The sequence below is a fragment of the Hakea prostrata genome, chromosome 9, assembly GCF_041222555.1.
Source record: "Hakea prostrata isolate BN-2017 chromosome 9, UWA_Hpros_2, whole genome shotgun sequence".
NCBI classification, from domain to species: Eukaryota; Viridiplantae; Streptophyta; class Magnoliopsida; order Proteales; family Proteaceae; genus Hakea; species Hakea prostrata.
Genome location: NC_142608.1, coordinates 11,927,595 through 11,952,133, shown reverse-complemented (window position 1 = coordinate 11,952,133; position 24,539 = coordinate 11,927,595). Strand labels below are relative to the sequence as shown.

Below are 24,539 nucleotides of genomic sequence, written 5' to 3'. Positions count from 1 at the left end.
TGGGGACCCTATCGTATCCTTAATCGTTTTGATTTTCAATATTTTATCATTTTTGTAGATGACTTCTTTAGATTTTCCTAGATATTTTTAATGAAGGATCGAAGTGAAGTTTTAAAAATTATAACAGATTTTTTGCTGAAGTTTCTACTTAATTTAATATACTGTTAAGATTTTTCGTATTGATAATGCTTTGGAGTATGTGCAGAATGTGATTTACAATCTATGTTCTTCTGAAGGTATTATTCATCAATCTGGTTGTTCATACACACCCGAATAAAATGGTGTAGCTGAGTGGCAACATAGGCACTTATTAGAAGTAGTAAGGTTCCTTATGTCCTATACGAGCGTACCTAAGCAATATTGGTGTGATGTTGTCCTTACATCTTGTACTTCAATAAATGGAATGCCATCTTCAGTGTTACAAGATGAAATACCATTTCAAGTTGTGTATCCAACATGGTTGTCAAAGCTTTCGCCTAGGACCATCTTTGGGTTAAGGCAACTTGGTGTCACCTTGGTTTTTGTTGCACTTTATCACCTCACCTCGCCTTGATAACCATGGTATCCGGGTTTACCTCTGTTTTCTGTCTCACCTAAAGTTTTTAGCTGTGTATGTTATGCTTATGTTTTACCCCAACCAAACAATAAGTTTTCAACTAAAGCTCATAAGTGCAATTTTTTAGGTTATTCTCAGTACCAAAAAAGATATAAAGTTTTTGATCACTTGACCAAACGTTAATTCATCACTGCAGATGTTACCTTTTTTGAAGATACACCGTATTATGACCCTAATAAGTTGTTTAAAGATGATAGGTTTGGCCCCCCTTTAACTGTGGTAGTATTGTTTCCTTCTCAGATGCCTGAGGAAGAACCAGATTGTGGAACCCTTGAAGAACCCGTTGTACTTCCAGGCTTGGATGAGGTGCCGGTTCAATTTCCACCAGTGGAAGTCTATCATCGGCTGAAGAAACAAAAATAGTTAGATGGTACAGTCATCAATATCACTTCTTCTTCAAATCCTCCACCGTCTGATAATCCTAAAAATCTTCCTGCTTTGAGGAAAGGTAAGCATTATTGTTCCCAACATTCCAATGTGGCATATCCTATTTCTCATTATGTTACTCCTCTTCAATTGTCGGATCAATATCATACCTTTACCACATCTCTACCTTTTATTCCTGTTCCATCTACATACTCTGAGGCTCTCTCTAATCCAGGTTGGAAAGCTGGTATCAAATTTGAAATTAAGGCCCTACACTCTAGGGATACTTGGACTCTTGTGGATTTGCCTCTAGGTAAGGATCCTGTGAAATGTCGTTGGGTGTTCGTGGAAAAGTATAAGTTTGATGGTTCTGTAGAGCGCCTTAAAGCGCGGCTGGTTGCTAAGGGGTATACTCAGGCTTATGGTGGTGTTGTTGTCCTTGGCAACTAATTTAAAATGGCATCTTCATCAGTTAGATGTAAAAATGCTTTTTTGTATGGAGGCTTGGCTGAAGAAGTGTATATGAAGCAACCTTCTAGGTTTGTTGCTCAAGAGGGGAGGGGGAATTCTACCAAAGTGTGTCAACTTCACAAGTCCATCTATGGGTTGAAACAGTCGCCAAGAGCATGGTTTGAAAATTTTAGTTCCGTACCATCTGAAATAGGATTTTCCTAGTATTATTTGGATCATTATGTCTTTGTAAGAAAGACAAAGTCTAGAATTGTGGTACTAATTGTTTATATGGATCATGGATGACATAATTGTTTTTGGAAGCGATAATCCCAGCATTGATGAGGTTAACAAGTTTTTGAGTGCACGGTTCTAGATAAAGAATTTGAGGCATTTGTAGTATTTTCTTAGAGTTGAAATTCTTCGAAACAATCATGGAATCAGTCTTTCTAATGGAAGTACATGCTGAACTTGTTGATCAAAATTGGTATGCTTGGGTCTATTCTTGTTGATAACCCTATGGACCCTCATCTCAAGCTCACAAAGGATGAAGGAGAGGATTTGACGAATCCTAAGAGGTATAGACAGTTGGAAGGGAAACTTACATATCTTACTTTGACTCGTCCAGAGTTGTCATATGTTTTAGATGTTGTTTGTCAGTTCATGCATTCACCTAGGAAGCCTCTCTGGGACGTTGTGATGTGTATCTTACAGTGTTTGAAAAAGGCTCCAGGAAGGGCTTGTGTATAAAAAAAATGCTCATTTAAAGTTGTGTGCTTATTCAGATGCCGATTGGGCAGGATTGCAAGATGATCAAAGGGCAACTTCTGGTTATTATACTTTCCTTGGAGGGAATTTGGTTATTTGTAAGAGTAAGAAGAAAATTACAGTGGCTCGGTCTATGCCGAGGTTAAGTACCGTGCTATGGCTCATACAATATCTGAATTTTTTTGGGTCAAGTCTTTCATGAAAGAAATAGGGATTGAAGTAGAAGAACCGGTTGAGATGTTTTGTGATAATCAGGCAGCCATCTATATTGCTAGTAATCCAATGTTTCATAAGTGGGCCAAAGATGTGGAAGTGGATTTGCATTTGTGTGGGACACAATCATGAGAGGAGTTATAGCTACACCACATGTTGCTTTTGCTAAACAAGTTGGAGACATCTTCACTAAGTCTTTATCTAGTCCAGCCTTTGTAGAAGGATCCCACAAGCTGGGAGTTGGTGATCAATACTCTCCAGCTTGAGGGAGGTGTTGTGGTGGTTTGTTGGTGACTTCGAGACCAAGTCGTGGTTTCTTGGTGCGCAAGTTATCCCAGAAATAGAAAATTCTGTTTTGGAAGAAAAGTAGTTACATATTTAGAAAGTATTGTGCTTTATAGAATTAGAAAGTTACTAATTACCTAACAACTTTAGTTTATATTTTCTTTCCTTTTCTAGAGGTGTTTCTAGAAACTTAGAGAGAGAGGCAGTGTTTTAATAAACCAGATTCTGGTTCATAATGGTCTGCCCCAACTTCCCGAAGAAGGCCCTTCAACCATAATAATAATACCCCACATATGCCTTGAGACAAAGCTCTAAATTCTGTTTCAGCACTGGACCGTGCCACTACAGCCTTTTTTTACTTCTCTATGACACCAAGTTACCCCCCACATAAGCACAATACTAGAGGTAGATCTCTTGTCCTCCTAACATCCTGCCTAATCTATATCTGTGTATGCTTCAACTCTAAGATGTCCATGTGAAGAAATTAAGATACCTTTTCCTAGAGATGTCTTTAAGTACCTCAAGATGCGACATAATGTATCAAGATTTGAAGAATATGGATTGTGCATGTACTGACTTGGCTGACTGGTTTGAGGTATAATCCCATGATCAGTAAGAAAAGAGGGAAAATCCCCATCCGAGTATTCAGTCCCGTTATCAGTCCTAAGGATTTTGATAATAGCCCCAAACTAGGTTTTAACCATATTGTAGAAATTCTGGAAACAGGAAAACAGCTCGCTCTTTTGGAGTAAAAGATAAATGTAATTCAAGTGCAACAATCAATGAATGTAACAAACCATCTATGCGTAGATATAGACACAAGCGAAGGGGACCCCACACATCAGAATGAATAACAGAAAAATAAACTTTACTTCTATTATAAAAAATGGGATAAATATGACTAGTTTGTATGGCCAAAATACAAGCATCATTTGAGTTACATTTTTTAACGAAGTCAAGAAATAGTTTGGACAAAACTGGTAAAGGAATGTGGCCAAGATGATTATGCCACTGTGTTGGTTGAGTTCTACAAGGAGTTCAATTCTATTAGAGTTTGTGTTTATTTAAATTTCTATTTCTTGTTACCCAAGTAAGGGTATTTATGTAATAGTGTGCTTTCCACTTTATTATACATAGAGGGCTTTGAGAACACACTGATCACAATAAACCATTCTACCACAATCGGCTTTTTCACATGGCAACAGAGCCTAAGTTCGATTAGGACCTTCTTCTAAATTTTTTTTCAAACCCACCGCAACCCTATTGAAGCTGGAGCTAAACTAATAAAAAAAAGAGGGAGAACCAGTGGATAAAGGAAGATACCAAAGGCTGGTAGGGAAGCTTATTTCCTTGTCCCACACCAGACCATACGTCGCTTATGCCATGGGGATAGTGAGCCAATCCATATTTAGCTCATATGAAGGCTATTACCAGAATACTACAGTATTTGAAGGGAACTCCTGAAAAATGAATCCTTGTCACCCACTGATAATCTAAGAGTAGAAGCATACATTGATGTAGACTGGGCTGGATCTCCAAACAAGAAGTCAATTTCAGATTATTGTACCTTTGTTGGAGGTAATTTAGTTACTTGGAGAAGTAAGAAACAGAATGTGGTAGCTTTATCTAGTACTGAAGCTGAATATAGAGCTATGGTTAGTGGAGTTAGTGAGTTACTATGGTTGAAAGGCTTGCTATAAGATATTGGAGTCCAAGTTCCAAACCCTATAATGCTATATTGTGACAACAAGGCTGCTATTAGTATTGCTAATAATTCAGTGCAAACATGATCGAACTAAGTACATTGAAATTGACAGGCTTTTTGTCAAAGGAAAGCTGGAACAAGGGTTTATCTTCATGCCTTTTGTGAGGTCTGGAGACCAAGTGGCAAATGTTTTCACTAAGGGTTTGAAAGAAAGAGATTTCCTTCCTATTGTAGGCAAGTTGGGCATGCCTAATATCTATGCCTCAACTTGAGGGGGAGTGTTGGTTTAGTTCTACTAGGAGTTTAATTCTATTAGAGTTTATGTTAATATAAATTTCTTTTTCTTGTTACCCAAGTAAGGGTATTTATATAATATTATTTTTTCCACTTCATTATAAATAGAGGGCTTGAGATCACACTGATCACAATAAGCCATTCTACCACAATCGGCTTTTTCAACACACTGCAACAAGGCACTAATGCAGGTGAGGACAATGTAGAGGTCATAACAAGAGCTAATGGAGATTCCTCCAATAAGTAGGTCCCCCACCCCCTTTTGTTTACCATTGCCAATTGTTGCCCCGTTTCTAGATTCTGAAAAACACAATGAGATGGAAATAAAGTTATTTTGCAGTTCATATCATGGGTAAGGCTACTAATGGAAAATAGGTTAGTAAAAAATTTAGGAACATACAAAACAGAAGAAAGGGCAAGGGTTGGTGAACAAATAATGAAACCCTTTCTAAAAGTGGGAGATAGAGATCCATCAGTTGTTCGAACATTTTGAGCAAAAGAAATAGAGGAGTAAGTATCAAATAAAGAAGATGAGCCTGTCATGTGGTCGGTTGCCCTAGAGTCAATTATGCAAGAGCGATAAATGGAATTGACACTGTGACAACTGAAAATACATGTGGGATGTTGGGAATCAGTGGTAGATGTAACGACATATGCTACACTTGCACTGGGAGTTGACCTGAAAGAGGATTCATCAAGCCTGGTCATCAAATGATGAAAGAGATTATGGATTTGATCAGAGGAAATAGGTGCTAGAGGACTCTGGGCGTCCAGAATAGCCTGATTTGCAAATGTAGGATTGCTGCCCTATTTCCACTCCTACCTCTTCCACGAGAACTTGCTGGACGTCCATATAACTTCCAACACTTCTCCTTTGTATGGCATTCTTTCCCCCAATACTCACACTTCATAGGTGGCCGAGAATCGCCAGAACTAGGCTTATTATTATCAAAACCAACAGCTAATGTGGACCTCTTAGGAGTCTGTGTATACATCATAGTTGTACGCTGACTATCCTCCATATTAACCATGGCATAGGCTTGCTCTAGAGAATAAAAAGTCTCCCGTGAAAGAATGTGTGGCCGAATCTGGTCATACTCTATGTTTAAACCTGCTAGAAAATCATAAACTCGAAGCTTGTCTTCCCACTTCTAATAAGCGGCAGCATCTACAGATTGGTTGGTGTAAATTTCCCATAAAAATCTAGTGTTTGCTAGCATCCTCTAAATGTATTACAATACTGAGAGAGAGTAAGGTCTTTCTACTGTAACTGATAGATCTTCCTTTTGATTTCAAAGCACTGTGCATCATTTACCTAATTTGGAGTATATATTATGAGAACCATCCAAAATTCCAAATAGTAGCAGCATCTGAGAGAAGAAGATAGCTCTTTGCCATTCTTGGTTCAATAGAATTAGAAAGGAATCCCATAGTCAAACAATCATCTGTATACCACTCTGTATATTGCGGACCTGGAGAAGAAGGCTTGGTAGAGGTTTCACCAAGATGGCCAATAAGACCACGATCACCAACTGTAAGAGAGACAAAATGAGGCCACCGTAGATAATTGGTCCCGTTAAGTTTGATAATAGTCATCTCAAGCGGAGAAAACTCACGATCCAAGGAACAAAAACAAGAAAATCATCAGCTATACCAGATGAGTTGGGTGTAGTTTGTTCAACCATAGCAAGAGCCAGGAATAAATTAAGAATGAAGAAAAAAAACTTTTGGTAGGAGAAAAAACTACTCACCACCTTAAATAGGTTATAAATAGGTTTTTTCAGAGAAGAAGAAAATTTTGACCATGGAAGGGAATCTACGATGGTCCTACAAGCCCCTTAGGAGACATGGTTCTAGGAACATCCACAAGGTTTGGTTAGGCTAGGCAATAGGTACTAGAGGGACTATTGAATAATATAAACCATTCTAGCCAATATTGCAAGTAAAGGGAAGCGAAAGAGTGGCAACCGAATGGTATTTTTGGCTAAAAGGGGATGTTGATCATCCTAGGAGAGTCCTCAATATTGGGCGACACTCCTAGGAGTGATTGCAAGGTCTTTTTGGATCAAATAAGGGTAGGCAATGGTCCTAGAAGGGTCAAGCTGATACGACAACTCTTCTAGGATCAATCGTTGGGAGTAGAAAGGATGATTGGTGGTTCAATTTAGGTTGGAATGATGTTGGAAGCTTAGGGGATGGTTATTATGGGTGGTGACGGCCTATTGGAGGTGTTGGTGATGGTAGGGATAGAGGTTTAAAGGTGGCGGAAGCTTTTTCTGGTTCTTTTAAAGCGTGCAATGGAGTGTTGATGCCCTAGATTTGCTATGGCTCTGATACCATGTCGAAATCTTAAGAGAATCGTTACTTGTGCCAGTGTGACATAGCAAACTCTTATTTATAATAGTAGAATGCAAAAAAAAAAAAAAAAAAAAAAAAAAAAAAAAAAGTAATACCGAATGTGGGACTAAAAACAATAAAGCATCGTAGCAGACCAAACTACCCTTCTTACTTAAACTCTTGACTTACAACAACTAACTTCGTACACCTTTATGACCATCAACTACTAGTCAACCAAGATCACTTATGTTGAGTGAACAAATTATCCTCCAAGTAATATTTGTTATTGAGTTCAAGCATCTAACTTCGTATACCTTCATGACCATCAACTACTAGTCAACCAAGATCACCTATGTTGAGTGAACAAATTATCCTCCAAGTAATATTTGTCATTGAGTTCAAGCATCTAATTTCAAACTCACCCTCGAGTGATCTCCAGCATGCAAGCATCCACACTTTCTTTAAGCTAACCATTAAGAGGAGTAATCAAAAAGCATTAGTTTCCGTTCAATTCATCATTTTTCCCATTCACAGGGGGTACTTGTTGCACTCCTAGTTAGGTAACATCTCACCATAATACTATTCCAATGGTTTTTGCTCTTGCATTGCACAAACCCTAGAATAAAGCCTTGTTGAGTTGCTTCATCCCAAATTGTGATGTAGGACAACCCTAGGAATGAGTGTAATTCTACAAAGGGACAAGATCACTAGTTAGGACATTAGGAAGGGTATGGGGATGGGGAATTGCATAGCATATACCCAGGATACCAACAAAATACTCACTACAGGGTACAAATTCAGCAATCATACTAACACTATTATAAAAGCACGAACTCATGGAAGATGGCTAATTTTTCTTCCAAGAATACCCTCAAAATTTCATTAAAAAAATATAATTAATTCTGTCCAAAATCGTAATTCTAAAGTTTCACTTAGTTGTAATTAGTTCTCACCAAGTCACCATTATCTCTCCTTCCCATTTCTCCAACCACAAAAAAGAAAAAGAAAAAGAAAGCACTAATTACTTGATATCCTCTCTCCTTCCCATTCTCCCCAAAAAAAAAAATTCAATTTCTTGATATTTGCTTCCCTTCCCATATCTAAAAGGAAAAACTAATTACTTGATATGTTAAATCCAACATATCTCCTCCCCCCCCCCCCCACCCAACCAGAAAAAGAAAAAGAAAAAGAAGAAGAGGCCTCTCTTCAATTAATTATTAACAAATAAAACTCCCTATATTCTTTTTTTTCCCCCTCATACAAAAGAAAGCAGACTAACATTGATAATTTTACAAGAGAAGTATCGCATATAACATTCTCTTACATAGCAAGTTGAAGAGGGAATGAGACTATATCCCTAATCTCTCTTCAACTGTAAACATGGTTTTAAAACTCGCTCTCATTATTGATCTCGCGCCTTCAAAAAAATGAGATCTCGACCGAGATGGCAAGATCTTGATCGAGATACAGGAATCTTTTATGGCCAACTCGATGGTCCATCTCAGGTGGTTTTAACTTTGAAGGTCCAGGTTGGACTCAAACTTGGTGGTTGGCATAATTGAGGCCCTTTGAACAAATTGGTGGCCTTAGATTTGTGAGAAAACAACCCTAAGTATAAATTCTAAGTTGACCCTAAGTGTGAAACTGAAATGCAGCAGGATTGGAGAATGCAAGGTTATACAACATTTAATATATAATTATTTAAGGCATATAAAAGAAAAGCAAGTGCATCAAATAACTTAAATGTCATCAGAATTCCGTCCATATGAGTATCAAAATCTTGACTCTCAAGAAAAGAATAATAAAATTATACAAGAAGTTCCATATAAGTCATAACTCATAATTTCATAAGACAAGCATGGAATGAGATAAAAATTCAATCAAGCCCTAGCTCTTCCACCAATTCCAACACTAGGCCGACCAGCTACAACAACACCACGACCACTGCCACATCTTATACCGGCGGCTGCACATTGGCCCTCCAACTTTATGAGGTGGTCTACAATATATTCCCTCACAGGATTAAGGAAACAGGGCACATAGGTGGATCACAGTAGGCACCAGCCAAGTGTCGCTTGAACCAGCATTTGCCTCCATTGAGGGCTTTATCGCAGTAGTCGTATGTGATCCTCTGGCCCCGTGGATCCGCGGGGACTCCATGTTGCCAAGCAACATCATTGTCCTCCTTGGATGAAGATCAACTTGAAATGGGCTTGATAGATATTCTTTTAGTGTTGTAGATGTGCTAAGAGTAGTTACAAGTGAAAATCTGCAAGAAATCCTGTGAAAATTTAGAGTTCCGGTGAGATTTGGCGAGAGATGGCAAGATGTCGATCGAGATATGGGAACTCTTAGACCTCGCCCTCCATCCTGTCTAACTTCTCTAAAAAAGCAAGGTCTTGCCAAGATCTCAAACCAAAACTATGAAAAGGTAAAACAAGGAAAACCCACACAAGACTAGAAGAAACAAAAGACAAAAAGAAAATAATCTGATGGCTAATATAAAAACAATTACTAATAATCAAGGTACTCTTAAAAACATAGAAATTGTCGAAGTTTAGTTTAGAAAATATGCAGTGTAAAAGTGAATTGCATAGTTTATTTACAAAATTCATATTCATATAGATACCACCACGTGCATTTGCACATGTGACCTTACTAGTATAAATATAAATAGCACGTAAAGTTATAACTCAAAGGCTCAACAAAAAACAAATCAAATTTACACTAAAACAATGATCAAATCTCAACCCAAACCTAAATTGACACCCAAACAAAGCACGAAGTAGGAATAACAAAATACAAAGTAATGAACCAGCGGTCCATAGAATAATTATAGCAGCCACATAGTATGGAGAAGTTACTGTAAAGGGGAAAGAAAAAAGGAAAGAATATAGGTAAGAAATGGAAAAATATTTGGTAGGCAAGAGGCTGCCGCAAGTTGGGAGGAAAGCGCCAAAAGAAAAGAAAAACAGGGGAGGTAGCAAGGCTGCTGTCGGACAAAAGGTGGAGAAAGGAAGGAGGTAGAACAGAGGCTTAGAAGAAAAAAAGGGATTGCAGAGTACTTTGGCTGTAGGGTGTGCATCCAGGCAAGAAACGTGCTGGACTAGAGAGAGGAAAAGGGGAGGGAATTTTCAGGCCAAGAAGAAATAGAGAGGAAGAGCAAGATCTTACTGAGATGAGAGGAGAAAAACTTCCGCCAGGGGAGAGAGAGCTGCAATCGCCGATTCTGATTTCTTTCTAATTTCCGTTCCTTCTTTTTGGTGCTCTAGGTGTTAATAATTAAAAGAAAACCCTATGACCATAATACCCTTAATGAATTAAGAAGAATATTCTTAAACTATCTTTACAACGAAATAAGCACAAAAACATAAACCAATGTAATAAACAAAAATGTGGGCTAAGGCCCTAAGGGTCCAGGTAACCCTCTACACGTGGGTAGTAGATCTCCTCAAAATCCTCACCGAATCAGGTGGAAAAGTTCCAATGTGGCCGCCTAAATCTCTGGTAGTAGCGAACGATGGGTGGACTTGAGATGACCCCATCAGATTGCACCTAGACTTGTGTAAGGATCCTTTGATGCTTAATAAAAGATCAATAAAGATCCAGTTTCCCCATCTATTTATTGAAGGAAAATGCTCTAGTGCAATTTCTAAGTATTGAGAGGAGTAGAACAAGCCCACATACTCTTGGAGTCAAACCACTACAAATCCTGCATCCACTTTGTTTGTGTTTTTTTAATTGAAATTTACTTAGCTTACAATTGCACACCACATAAAGAAATCAGCTACTTGTGTAACTAATAAATAGAACAAAGGGCTAACTCCACTAGGAATAATCTATTCACCTCCTCTAGGTAATTTCACAAAACCAGTAACTCACATGAAAAAACCCAAGCGTTCATCTGATAACACCCTGATTATCAACCCTGAAGTCTCCGGCAAATTCAGGTTGCTTCCCCTGAAAATTCTGGTGACTCTCTCCTCACCACTGCAATCTCACACTCAACCTCACTGAGTTGAATACAGATTTTGAATCATAATAAACAATCAAACAAAAGCAATTGTAATTCCTCTATTAGTCTGTAAACACTCACCGATGATTTTCCTTCTCAAAACCCTTAAACCAGTGAACTCACCCCAATTCACTACCGCAAGCCTAGCTGGACCCAAAAACCGAACTCATTCCCCATGCCTTCCCTTTACAAACTCACGTCATGTGGCTCCCCCAAAGACTAACGGACTCCATTTCCACGTGATCCTCTCACATGGATTATTTGGAACTACCCCTGCCCTTACACCTTCACATGGTGTCCTAAACTACTCGCCTCCTAAAGGTGAAATACCCTCGAGGTGGACACGGGTCTCCATCAAATGCCAGCGTTGGTGCACCACACCTGTTGCCTGCCATTTTCGTGGTAACATCTTCCCCCTCATGTACAACCAGAACCTTAGGTTGCTTGTAGCGACACTGATGGGTCTTGGAATAAGGTGCATCACAACGGAAACACAGACCCTAGTCCATTTTCGACTTAATTTCCTTCGGTGTTGCCCACCATGAGCATTGATTTTGCCCAATACAAGACGCCACTGCCTGAGAAGAAGTTGGGGAAGACGAAGGGCTAACCGATCCAGGAATAGGCTGTGTTTGACTCGGCCCAGTCCACCCAACCAAGTTGACTACAGCTCCACTTAAGTTCAATCCGCTGGGGTGGCCTGCTTGTAATTACCGAACTTAAAATTCAAAAGGCATTGAGCTGCAGTGAGACTAGGTGGACTTATGGGCTGGTTACTGTTGGGCTCCCTTGGCCCACAAAGTGCATGGTTCTTTGCATCAATTGACTGGGCCAGATCCATCATATAGGCCAGACTTGGTGCGAACAGGCGGATCTCGACACGTAACTCCTCCATCAACCCAGACATAAATGCCCCGCACATCCATTCCTCAACCTTGGCTCCAATGGCAGAGCAAGACACTCAAACTGCTCCCTGCCAGAGGCTGATCCGCACCTCCTGTGGGGATTTGGATTGCAGCAAACAGAACCTGTGCATCATTGTGTCCTTCAAATCAGTCCAACCAACTCAAAGGTTGCTACAATTCTCTAAACGAAGCCACCCTAACGCTACTCCCTTAAAGCAGAGCACCGCCGCCTTCACCTTTTCTTCTCGGGTGAGTTTGTGCCGCGCAAAATACATCTCGGCCCACGCTATCCATCTGATTGGATCTTTGCCAGCGAATATGGGAATTTCGAGATACCAAGGGAAAAATTCCCTATGATATTCGGCCTCCCGTCAACCTGATTCGCCTCCACCTCCCATCTGCAGGTTGTCCCCTGACAAAGCTGGGGGAGCCATCGCAGTCCTTTCTTCTTCTGTTATGCCCACTAGTGAGTCGACTTCGATTGCCTTTCCACGCATCAGGTACACCTTCAATTTTGCTCTGAACTCATTGTTACACTGCTACTCTCTCTCCAATTTCTGTCCTAGGGCTCCAATCTTAGAATCCACTGCACCAAACCGGATCTGAATTCCTTTCACAGATTTTTCAAGTTCTTCCCCTTTTGCCTCCATTTTAGTCCTAACCATGCCCTGGGATCAAATCGGCTCTGATATAACATTGATAAGACCATGACTTTCATCCCTTAAGACTTCGGCAAATTCAGGTTGTTTCTCCTGAAAATCCCGGCAAAACTCTCTCCTCACCGCTGCAATCTCTCACACTCAACCTCACTGAATTGAATACAGAAATTGAATTGCAATTAACAATCAAACAAAAGCAATTGTATTTCCTATATTGCTATGTAAACCCTCCTACAAAACACAAGTCAATGATTTCCCATCACAAAACAGCGAACTCAACCCCCCTAACCTTTCCCTTTACAAACTCACATTATATGCCCCCCCCCAACAAAAAAAGAAAAGAAAAAAGAAGAAGACCTAACGGTCTCCCTTTCCACATGATCCTCCCACAGATTATTTGGATAACCTAAACTACCCCTACCCCTACCCCTACAACTTCAGATGGGTGTCCTAACATCATCCTACTAGGCAGATCTTTGACCTACTCTCTCTCTCTGGTGCATGTAAAGTTATAGGATTCCATATGTCAAATGGGCCAATGTTAGCGTCGCCCTTGGAGTAGAAAACAGTCAGAGAGCCCCACATATTTGGTACCAAACCAAACCCACCAAATTTAGCCTAGCTCAGCCAGCTAACACTTAGTGGGAACCACTCCTTGAAGTGTATGTACACACACATTCATATATGTCGTGCTCGTATACTAACTAACCTAGTAATTCAAGTTAAATAATTACCACCCATCTTCAATAGCATTATTTTGTAGTACCCTTTACAATGCAGGATATATTGGTATGTTAACAAAGTAAAAGCAGTTGCTATGACTACCAATAATTTAAAATTGGAGGATCTAGAAGCAGTAGTCCTACACAGACAAATGAAATTACATATAAAAAATGGATCAAGTTCTATGAGGTATTCATCATGGATGTTTGCAATAAGGCAAATATAATCCAATTATCCCAAAGAGGCAAAAAAGGGAAAATACAATGTAGAACTGTCATGACTAAGAATATCTGTAAATGATGTGACTCAAAAAGAGGCACATTGTTTTTGTTAGTGCAACTAAGTGATTAAACTCATTACAAAAAAATTTAATAGACATAACAGGGCAAAATGCATAGAAATCATAATGATTTAGGAACTTTATTTCCTTAAGATATACCTAAATATTCCTTCCCCTCTTTCAGTAAAAAGATCATACTTATCTTGTCATCTAGTGGATTACCTGGGTAACCAGTGCATAGAGTGGTAAAGTGCTGTAGCTGCAGAGGAACTGTCCAGCAAACCTACAAATGACAATTCAGAATGTGATTAATGGAAAACTGATGGAGTGATTCTAAAAAAGCATACCTACAAAACTACAAGGTTGATCGGTTAAAAACATACCCCAAAATCAGCCGCGTGTAAACCAGAAAGTGGCTCCTAATAAAGCATGAATCGTACCCAAACTGCCACTGTAAGATAAATTTTGACCGCCTAAGATGAAAGGCGCAAATTCCACATATGAACTAATAACTAGTTACCATTTAACAAATAAAACTATTTTCCAATCATCACAAAATAATTTTTCATATGGGTGTGCCCAGTTTATAAGGCTCCCACCCAGTATCTAGGGAGGGTCATATGTTGCAGCCTAACCCTCAAATCAACTAGAGGCTGATGCCAATTTAAATCTGCAACCACAGGGCCAGAATGGAGCAACCTTACTGTCACACTACGCCATGATTTAAAACTATTTGTCTCAGAAAAGTTGACCATATTCTGCAAATCATTGCAGAACTAAACCATTGACGCAGAAATGAGGAATTTGGTTATTAATTTTTGTCTTTTGTTTATCGTTTCTACAGTTAAAAGTTCATTTGCCTATTTGAATTTATAACCTGATGATTGATATAATCTCAGACAAATTCTTCATCTTCTGGCAATGCTAAGTTCTAACAAGAAAGGGATGTTATGAACCTGATAATTTATGAAACCAACAATAAGGAATTTAATTTTGTAATTTGTCTTTCATCAGCTTTGCTCCACCTAAAACTTCATTTTCTACCCAAATTTATTTAGTGATGCATTGATTCATAGGGAAATTCACCATCTACAGGCAGTTCTAAGAAAAGAGGACCATCATGAACTATGATGATTGATGAACCCAGAGATAAAAACTTGGTTTTGTCTTTTTGTCTTACACCGGTCTTTCCTGCACTTGAAACTCTATTTTCCAATTTGAACTTATATCTTGATGAGTTGACATCATCTTGGGCATTTTTATTATCTTCTAGCAGTTCTAAAAAAAAGGACCATTATCAACCCAGAAACCAGGAAACTCATTTCAGCTTTTCAGAAATTATGCATGAAAATGCTAGTTCCAGTGTGAAAGAGAATGTACCCAGAACCAGAAAAAGGATGCGAGCTCAAACGCATTCTGCACCCAAAAAGAGGATAAAAATGAACATATACATGAGACCAGTTTTCTACAGCGCATAGGTAGACAGAAGAAAAAACTATTTTAAAAAAATATATAAGAGAGCAACCTGGAACAGAATAAAATGGATCAAGGATAATAACAATTCTGGTTTCTTAAACCAGAAAAGATCATCTCGAGGTCTTAAGTTTGTCTCCCCAAAGAAACCATTAATGCCTGCATTCTCCAAAGTCAAAGTCGCAATAACATGTTGTAGTTTTGAACCCACTAGAAGCACAAGCTGCACAATAATGCAAGGAATCAAAGCTAAACAAGGTAACAAAGATGTAAAAATTGAATAACTTAGGCTTTTTGGTATCAATTCACATTCTCTATTATGCCTATTTAAAAGAAATAAGTACAAGAATTCATTATTGGTCAAGAATGAAAAATGGTTTGGTGAATTTTGTCGAAAATAAATTATGAAATGAAAAATAAGTTTGGTGTCAAAATAAAAAATTGTTTAGAAAATGATAGTGAGCAAGTGAAAAAAGAGGGAAAAGGTATGGTTTTTATAAAAGAATGTGTATTGACTATTTTACCCTCATCTTAACTATAAAGTTTTAAGCAAACTTGCACATAAATGAAGATATGAAATTCCCACCATAATCCATAATAGACAAAAAGTCTATTATGGATTTTGGAGGTTTTTCTATTATTTTAAATAAAAATAAACTGATAATAGATGCCAAACCATTTAAAATAATGAAAAAAATCTCACAATTGAGAATGATAATTGATACCAAAAAGAGCCTTAATTAATCCCTACATATAATAACCTAGATTTAGTATATTGACAGTTGAACACAACATAGATTTATAGTCGAATTGCATTCTTCTAGTTTTAAAGAAAATTAAAATACTCCAAAAAACACGTTGACATGTAGAGCATGTACATAAATGCACACTCATGGATCCAGAAAATAATAGAATAAATATATGTCATTGTTAGCACTACAGAGACTTTTACAGTTTTATTTTCACTAATCAAGGAATGAGGACTTACAATAATAGGAATAATGGCTATCCAGAAATAAAGATTAGTGCCTGCAGAACCGATGGAACATGAGTTTACTAAAAAGAAGTCCTCTAAAACTACAAAGTGGTATTTCGTATGACCACAAAGCCAGTGAGTACTTAACCCTTTTTTTTATGTGGGGGGAGGGGTTATAGGGGGAAAGGTTTAAGCAGAATTAATATATTCCTGGTTGACAGGTGATACAATCATGAATAAGACTTGGAAATGTGATAATCACATGATGTTTCACCATGCAAATAATCAGAAACATCTCATAAAATACCCAGACCAATTTTTCCTCTTGCGCTCCCCACAAAAGGAAAAAATAAATAAATATATTAGGTTGGATACCTTTCACATCAAACAGCATGAAAGCGACAACAAATCCCCACAGAGGTGCACTGCAATACATTCCACATTCAGGCATTCTAAGTGGTTAGTTCAGAAGGAAATTATACTGTTCAACAAATATAGAAACTAAAATATACACAAAATCAGAAAAATGTGATGATTGTCAAGAACTAGTCCCATGCAAACTGCAGATGGAGCCAAAAAAATACAAGTAATTCATAAAGTTGTAATTTGTAACAGGTCTCATGAAGGCAACAGAGGGCTACAGCATGGAAATATCCTCTGTCTTTCGGTAGACCTGGCATAGCCAAACCACAAACATAAAATTGAATATTCATTCTGATGGACAATGAGAAAAAATGACAGATTTATAATTTGGCTAAACAAGATCCAAATGCTGATCCCTCTTCTTTTTAAGTTAAAAAAAAAAAGTAACAATGAGATAAACTAAGCAAAACTTAGATTTGGAAGCCCAGTTGCCAAGTCAAAACATAAACATTGAATGTCAATCAAGAGAAAATACCCTAAGAAAATTCACTATTCTAGACCAAACAACTTCTACAGGAGAAATTGATAACTTTTTTGAACTGGAGCCTAGCCATGTGAATGTGCTTCTTGACAACGTTTCCCATTTCTTGACTATCTTTGATCGTAAAAGAGAAAACTAAAAATTTTGACAAAAAATCAGGAGGGAGGGATGGAGGGGAAAGAGAGCTGCAATAACATGAAACTTGAGGGGCAGAAACCAATCCCCTTGATAGTGTTAAGGAACCATCTAAACAATCAATATCTAAATAAGCAATTTGTCTCTGCAATCCAATTGGGATAATAACATGTCATCTCTCAACTTGAGATGACTGGTTCTCAAGTATTGGAGAGGAGCCAAACCTAGAGAGAATGCAACGGAACATTGCTTTGCCAGTAATCTGGACTAATGACATGAGAGTATATTAAAATGGCACACGTAGCAAGGCAGTAGCTAACCTCACACCAACTATTCTTTGAAACTCTTCTTCCATAGAACGAACCATATAGCTGTGGAAATCATATTTTGCAGTAAGGTGGTGGTTCTGCCAAAAGTAGAAAATGCAAAGAAATGTCAATATTTCCTTACTGTGGCAAGTTTATGGTAACATTAGTGAGAGGAAGAGCATGCCTCATAAATAAGACACCCATTTCAAAGAAGTTAGAGATACTACCAGGAGGCAGCAGTCAGTCTACAATATAAATAAGAATCACCCCATTCCACTCATTTTTTAAAAGAGAAATGACGTCCTACAAACAATTCAGGAATTAAGTTAAGTGCTACTCATCCATCTCCCAAATATTCTGTTGGTTATTTGTTTCAAGAAGCACTAACACAACCAATTTAGTGAGATCTCCAAATAGACAACATAACAACAAGCCTTATCCCAACAAATGGGGTTTGCTACATGGATCCTTGCCTTCAACCAGCTCTACTTGAGGCCATACTGGATCAAGGCCTAAGCCATGCATATCCTTTCTCACCACTAATCTTAGGTCTGCCCCTACCTTTTATGGTGCCTTCAATCTAGACTAAACCACACCTCCAAAGAAACCAAAACATAAATAAAAAGCTTTTGTATACCAACCTACAATTCATCGAAACAAAAACAGCATAATTGACACTGAAAAAATGATACTTCAATATGTGTTGCTCTATTAGAGATAAGGAAATATATAGACAAATAATTCCGCGTGCAATTTAAAAATGTGCAAAAGTCAGCTATTATCTTATATTAAGTTATTAAACAGTCAACCATGAGAATCTTATCAACCGGGGCTATCTGATGGAAGAACATAACATCGTCAAGAACAGGTCTAATAAAACTATTTTTGAGGTATAATGACATTAAATTAAGGGAAATTTTCATCTGGACCCCCTGAAGTTTGATCCAAGTCACTTTTAGTCCAGTTTAAGTTATCTTTTGCATATGGCTTCCCTGTAGTTTCAAAAACTGATTAAATAAGGACAAGTGTAACAGAAACTGTTAGTTTAAAAAAAAATCATAATTTTATATATTTTTCTATTTACATTCAAAGGTTTAAGATTTTATAAATTTACAAATAGAGTCCCTAGTTCTACCCGACTCTAAAACCCTTTTATTTCGTAAACCGGCAACACAGGTGTCAAGGTGAACTTATCAGAGTCACACCCCCTATTTTGCATCTCTTTGAACCTTCATTTCAACTGAATCAATCGAACCGAACTTCGCAATGACCTCTAATAGACAATTATAAGTGTAATTACTTGGAACACAAAGACCCATCAAAATTACTCGAAGGTCACAGGCGATTGTGATGAGGTCAGGGGAGAGGAAGCAAAGCAACATCTACAGCAGCAGGGATAGAGAAGCTGGCTGGCAGATTCAAAATAATGAGTTATCTATGAAGAACCCTCAAAATCATTCAGCTTTTCCACCCAAATCACTTGTCTCATTTGATTTCATCTTCCATTCAAATCCAATGCTTTTATCATCGCTCCATCATCAATGCTTGCAGCATCTGTTTCTTTAGATCGTTCTATAGTCGTCAATGAACTAATAACAATCTTCACCAAGCGACAGGTTGCCCAGAAAACAACGAATTACGAGCTCTGGGAGCAACACTAACGCCTGAAACAATTGACTCTGTCATGGGCGGTCTAAAGAGTTCGAAGGTCAGTCATGATTTCTTCTCCTGGGCTGCAGAACAAGATGGTTACAGACACAACCGTTACACATATTCTCATGGCTTCAATTCTAGCCCGTGCAAGTGAAACTACTCGAGGTTGAAGGTTTTGGCAATGGATGTGGTGACATCTCGTTGCACAATACTGCTGGAGCTTGTGGGTTCCTTATCCGCTGTTTGGGTAGCCAACGGTTGGTAGATGAATTGAATTACATTTCGATCAAACCAAATTGATAGGTCTTTGTGTTCCAAGTAATTACACTTATAATTGTCTGTTAGAGATCGTTGCGAAATTCGATTCGATTGATTCAATTGAAATGAGGTTGAGAGAGATGCAGAATATGGGAAACAAAAGGGTTTTGGAGGCGGGTAGAAACAGGGACTCTATTTGTAAATTTATAAAATCTTAAACCTTTGAATGTAAATAGAAAAACATATAAAATTATGATTTTTTCTTAAACTAACGGTTTCTGTTATGCTTGTTCTTATTTAAACAGTTTTTGAAACCACAGGGGAGCCATATGCAAAAGGTAACTTAAACTGGACTAAAAGTGATCTGGACCAAACCTCAGGGGGTCCAGATGAAAATTACCTTTAAATTAATGAAGAACTAAGGGAGGAAAAAGGGAAGAATGATCCTAATTTGCCACTCATTATTTTGACAGGCAAAATTGTACCAACCAAGGTTGACATCACAATTTAAAATGTTGTCTTCTAATAATTGTAACCTTAGGGTCAAAGGCTTAAAGTATCTTCCATATCTCTGCCCATACTAACGCCATATGTATCTAGTTTTTAAGGCACCAACACAATACTGAGACAAATGGCACTAAGGCATGTAAGTTAACTGCATCTCTCATATATAATAAATTAAATGCACTTAGTATCTTTCTCATTTTTTTCTTTTTTTATACATAATATAATAGATGTTACATATTATTTTGCTTATTTGTGTATTATACTTCAAAACTGTAATTAGCAAGTCTAGCATGTATCATAAACATTTTTATAAGAGAAAATTACATATGGACCCCCATGTTTGCAATCAATTACATCTACTACCATTGGGAAAAAAATCAATTACAATGCCCCCTTACTGCTTCAATAGAACTGCCCATTATAGCTTTCAATTCTTAACCATAGGGGAGCATCTGTAATTGATTTTTTAGGGGTAGTACATATAATTGAATACAAACACAGGGGTCTATACGTAATTTGCCCTTTTTATAAACATCAAGCGCCACTCTGATACATCTTTTAAAATCACCCTCTAACACCGATAAACCTTTGGAATTTTTTACACGGCACCCACTATTTTTTGGATGAAACTAGTGACCCACCCACTATTACATCCAAAATTACATGGCACCCAAATCCATAATTACAAGTTAGCCACAATTAAATTATGATGTTAAATGGTTAGTAAAACTACTCAAATGCCCTTACCCTTGTTTAAGTCATTTAAAATTTGAATCTCTCTCTCTCTCTCTCTCTCTCTCTCTCTCTCTCTCTCTCTCTCACATAAAGAAAAAAGGAAACATTTTACAAGGGTGATGCTAGTGTTATTTAGGATTTGGTGCTCCATACAATCTAAGATTAGTAAGTTAATGATTCTTGAATCTTGACCCTTTTATATCTAGTCAAATCTATATAATCGAACAAAATATCTAGAGTCTAGATCTGCACATCTTCAATTCAATTAAAAAACTTTTGTTTCCAGTCATAGAAGGAGTTCAAAAAGATCAGATTAAGCTCAATGTCAGTGGCAAATTGTTTGAGACAACCCTCTCTACGATTCAAGGCAGGTATGCTGACTCACTCCTTTTAGCCCTAACCGCAGGACAACTATGGCAACAACGACAATCCATTGAAGGGAAAGATGGTGATTAGTTACCACCGAAAGAACCTCTTGTCCCACTAGTGGATGCATGTGTCACCAGAAACTGCTTAGGCACCCCCTTGCTACCTAAGTTTACAAAATCGCTTTTCTTCTTGCGGTCATAAAATCACAAATCCAATTCGCAGATCTAGAAAGTAAAGAACAAAACTCTCAAATCCAAGATTTGAACAACGTACGAGCCCGTTCCTGAAAATCTTAGAACTGGATTTTTAAGAGAAGAAGCTCTTGGCCCCACCCATCTTGTGGGCAAGGATGTACACAAGCGGGGCCCAACCCAATATACTGAGCCAAGGCCCATTTCAATGTTGACTTAACTTAAGCCCAGCAGAGTCGATTGAGCTGCGGTCCAAGTATCCAACAATGGACCAAGAACAAATCAAAACACCAAACCAAGGATTGGAGCAACAAACCGAACCAACAAACCCTGCTGTAGACCATCGTCTTCTACCTTCATATCTCACACACAAGCTTCAACAATGATTGAGATCCCTGCCCAATTTGTGAATCAAAACTAGAGGGGCTAACAGTAGCGGCGAAGGACGATGCCGTGACCCAGATCGCGACGATGCTTTGTCTCTTGTACAGAGGCGACCCTGATGGGTCTTTTCGTGAGAAAGATATTTTTGTTCCTGAACTCAGAATTTGAGTTTTCAATGAAAGGCAACACCACAAGGCAGTCAATATCAAATTCATGCAAGTAGCAGAACCCACTAATATTCTTTATCCCTATGATTGGCCTCACAGAACACCTGACCATGGAAACGGGGGCGACTGGTTCAATTCAACCTCATTTTTGGGAAAGAGGATTAGGTATGTAGTTATTACGAGCAACAACCACACTCTGTTTGTGAAACTTCTGAACCTCTTTGATGTGTTTTATTGGTGGGTTTGTTGCCGGTGGGAGGATCAACCATTCTGATTTACATGCAGCCAGTAGTGAGTCTGAGAAATCATGCTTATGAAATCCCCAAGAAACACAAAACAAGGAAACTCGGAGTAGTACCAAGTTTCACACACAAGGGAAGGCTGTTTGAAGGGCTGATGACTTAACACAATTCTGTTGTGGAGACTTGAGGAAGTTCAGGTGCATTACTTGTTGGACACTAGTTGTACCTTATGATTTGGGCCTGCGATTAGGTCTCTACGGACATAGTGGAAATGGCATGGGTGTGTGGCAAGCATGTGAAGACCAAATTTATGATCTTACTTCACCTTAAGGACAAGGTGAAATTTAAGGGGGGTGGGAATCGTGGAATAAATTTGGACTGAAACAGTGGGAATTTGACTGAAATCATTGCAATTTTGGGAATTGAAACGAAACCTTCAAGATTTCGTCCAAGTCAGGTTTCGACTAAAATTTTGCATGTTTCGACCATTTAACAGGTTTTGACTGAAACTTCATAGGTTTCAACACCCCAACTTGTTCTCCCTTAGTTTTTGCTGATTTCTATCCCAATTTCACCTAATTTCCATAGCTCATTTGCCTTCAAACACCTCTTAAGCCACAACAGTTATACCCAACAGTTCCAAACGTCCCTTTTTTATTTTTGTTTTGTTCATGTCTTAAATGATTTTGTATTGCTTGGGAATTATTATATGTTCACTTCAAGACTATGATCTATGTTTGTGTGTAGTTAAACTTATTTTTTCTATTTTTTATTATTGCTACTACTTTTTCTTTTTAATTTTATGATTTTTAAAACTATTTTGTAAATCAAAATACAGATGTATGCATGATATATGGGCTTGAACTTAATATATATAAGACACCATCACTTGATCTAGTTGGTTATTGTATTTGTTGACTTATTGTATATGTAACGATTCAATCAAAAATTCATGTATGCTGATGATTCTATGCTTGTATAGCTGTATGCAATACAGTTGTACTTGTCGGAACCAATCATTTGTTAGTATACTTGAATGATAACTTTCCAAGGCAAAATTATAGTTTTGTTGTGTTTATTAAACTTTAAATAGGTAGGAGGCAAGAAATCAGATGAAATGGAGGTCATATAAGCCCATATCTTAGGGTCGAAATTTCCAAAAAAGTACCAGGTTTCAACCGAAATTTCGGTTGAAAACCTAAAGATTTCAGTTTTTGGTTTCTGCCGAAATTTGCACCATAGGGGAAATGACAAGACCCTAGAAGGTAGCCGCATAGAGAGAGAGAGAGAGAGAGAGAGACAAAGTGGGGTTGTCAACCAACTGCTGGTTGGTGGATTATAAAAAGGGGGAAATAGGTGAGAAGAGGGATCAATTATTTTGTGAATGGTCTTGGGCAGCCTTTGGCTGAGGCACGTAGGTGTAGGGGGCAGTTGGCACCATCAAAACCAGAATTATCTGTTATTGTGTTTGTTCCTTATTATTCCAGCAGTAAAATCTTGTTATTTTTCGTATTTGAGACACTAGTTCCTATCACCCCCCCCGCGAAAAAGAAAAAAAAAAGGGAAATAGAGAAAGAAACTATATAAGTGCATAGTGTGTAAACTTACTATAACATTTGCAAATTACATAGTAAAACCAAGGTTAGAGTTTTTTACACGGTACCCACTATTTTTGGGGTGAAACTAGTGACCACCCACTATAATGTCCAAATTACATGGCACCCACATACATAATTACAAGTTACCCACAGTTAAATTTTGTTGTTAAATGGCTAGTAAAATTTACTTAAATGCCCTTACCCTTGTTTAAGTCATTTAAAATTTGAATTTCAAATTACCTAAATGCCCTCTGGGTAGGAAATGATTGTCCGAGTTTAATACCCTCCCATACCCAACTGGGTGAAGGGACCCATCTTCTACCTATGGGGATCTCAGTCTCTAAGACCCCTACTTGTTGCCCCGCTTGCAGGTCTTATTCAAATTACCCAAATGCCCTCTAGGTAGGGAAATGATTGTCCGAGTTTAATACCCTCCCATACCCAACTGGGTGAAGGGACCCATCTTCTACCTATGGGGATCTCAGTCTCTAAGACCCCTACTTATTGCCCCGCTTGCAGGCCTTATTCATTCAATTTAACTCACCTTATTTATATTCTTTCAGTTCACCCAATTAATAGAAGTTTGTTTTTAAATAAAGGAAAATATTTCGGCCGAAACTAGAATTTCAACCTTGAAAAAGGCCAAAATTTTGAAGTTTCGGTCGAAATTAGTGATTTTTTCCTAGAAATTCGAACTTCAATTTCGGTCCTCATATGGACTCAAAATGATTTGGATTCTTGCATACTACCTATTTCAAGCATAATAATCACTACAAAACTACTCGTTTACCAAAAAACCATTGAAAAGGTAACATTCGAGTATATACTACATATGAGAAGAAGCGACAATGTTACCAATTAAAAGTCTACTCTATTCCATGTCTCCCTCTTCCATATGCACCCTATACAAATGACAATATAATTCCCATGATGTTGCCCCATATAGTAGTTGACAACTGTAGTTTTGTACATGGCCTCATCCACATGCGTAAAATTTCCTGATGGTGGGAAGTTTTGAATCTC

At 38.0% G+C, this 24,539-nt stretch overlaps 1 protein-coding gene across 1 annotated transcript in view; it reads right to left on the bottom strand.

Annotated features, from left to right (window-relative positions):
• LOC149004665 (MLO-like protein 14) overlaps window positions 1-24,539 on the bottom strand; it is a 79,382-nt gene that overhangs the window by 14,384 nt on the left and 40,459 nt on the right. Inside the window, exons 8-14 of the mRNA XM_089167764.1 lie at window positions 17,425-17,510; window positions 16,441-16,490; window positions 16,078-16,118; window positions 15,142-15,312; window positions 14,997-15,032; window positions 14,000-14,067; window positions 13,839-13,899 (exon numbers count right to left, since the gene is read on the bottom strand). Coding sequence (XP_089023890.1) covers window positions 13,839-13,899; window positions 14,000-14,067; window positions 14,997-15,032; window positions 15,142-15,312; window positions 16,078-16,118; window positions 16,441-16,490; window positions 17,425-17,510 — 513 coding nt within the window. The remainder of the gene's footprint in view (window positions 1-13,838; window positions 13,900-13,999; window positions 14,068-14,996; window positions 15,033-15,141; window positions 15,313-16,077; window positions 16,119-16,440; window positions 16,491-17,424; window positions 17,511-24,539) is intronic.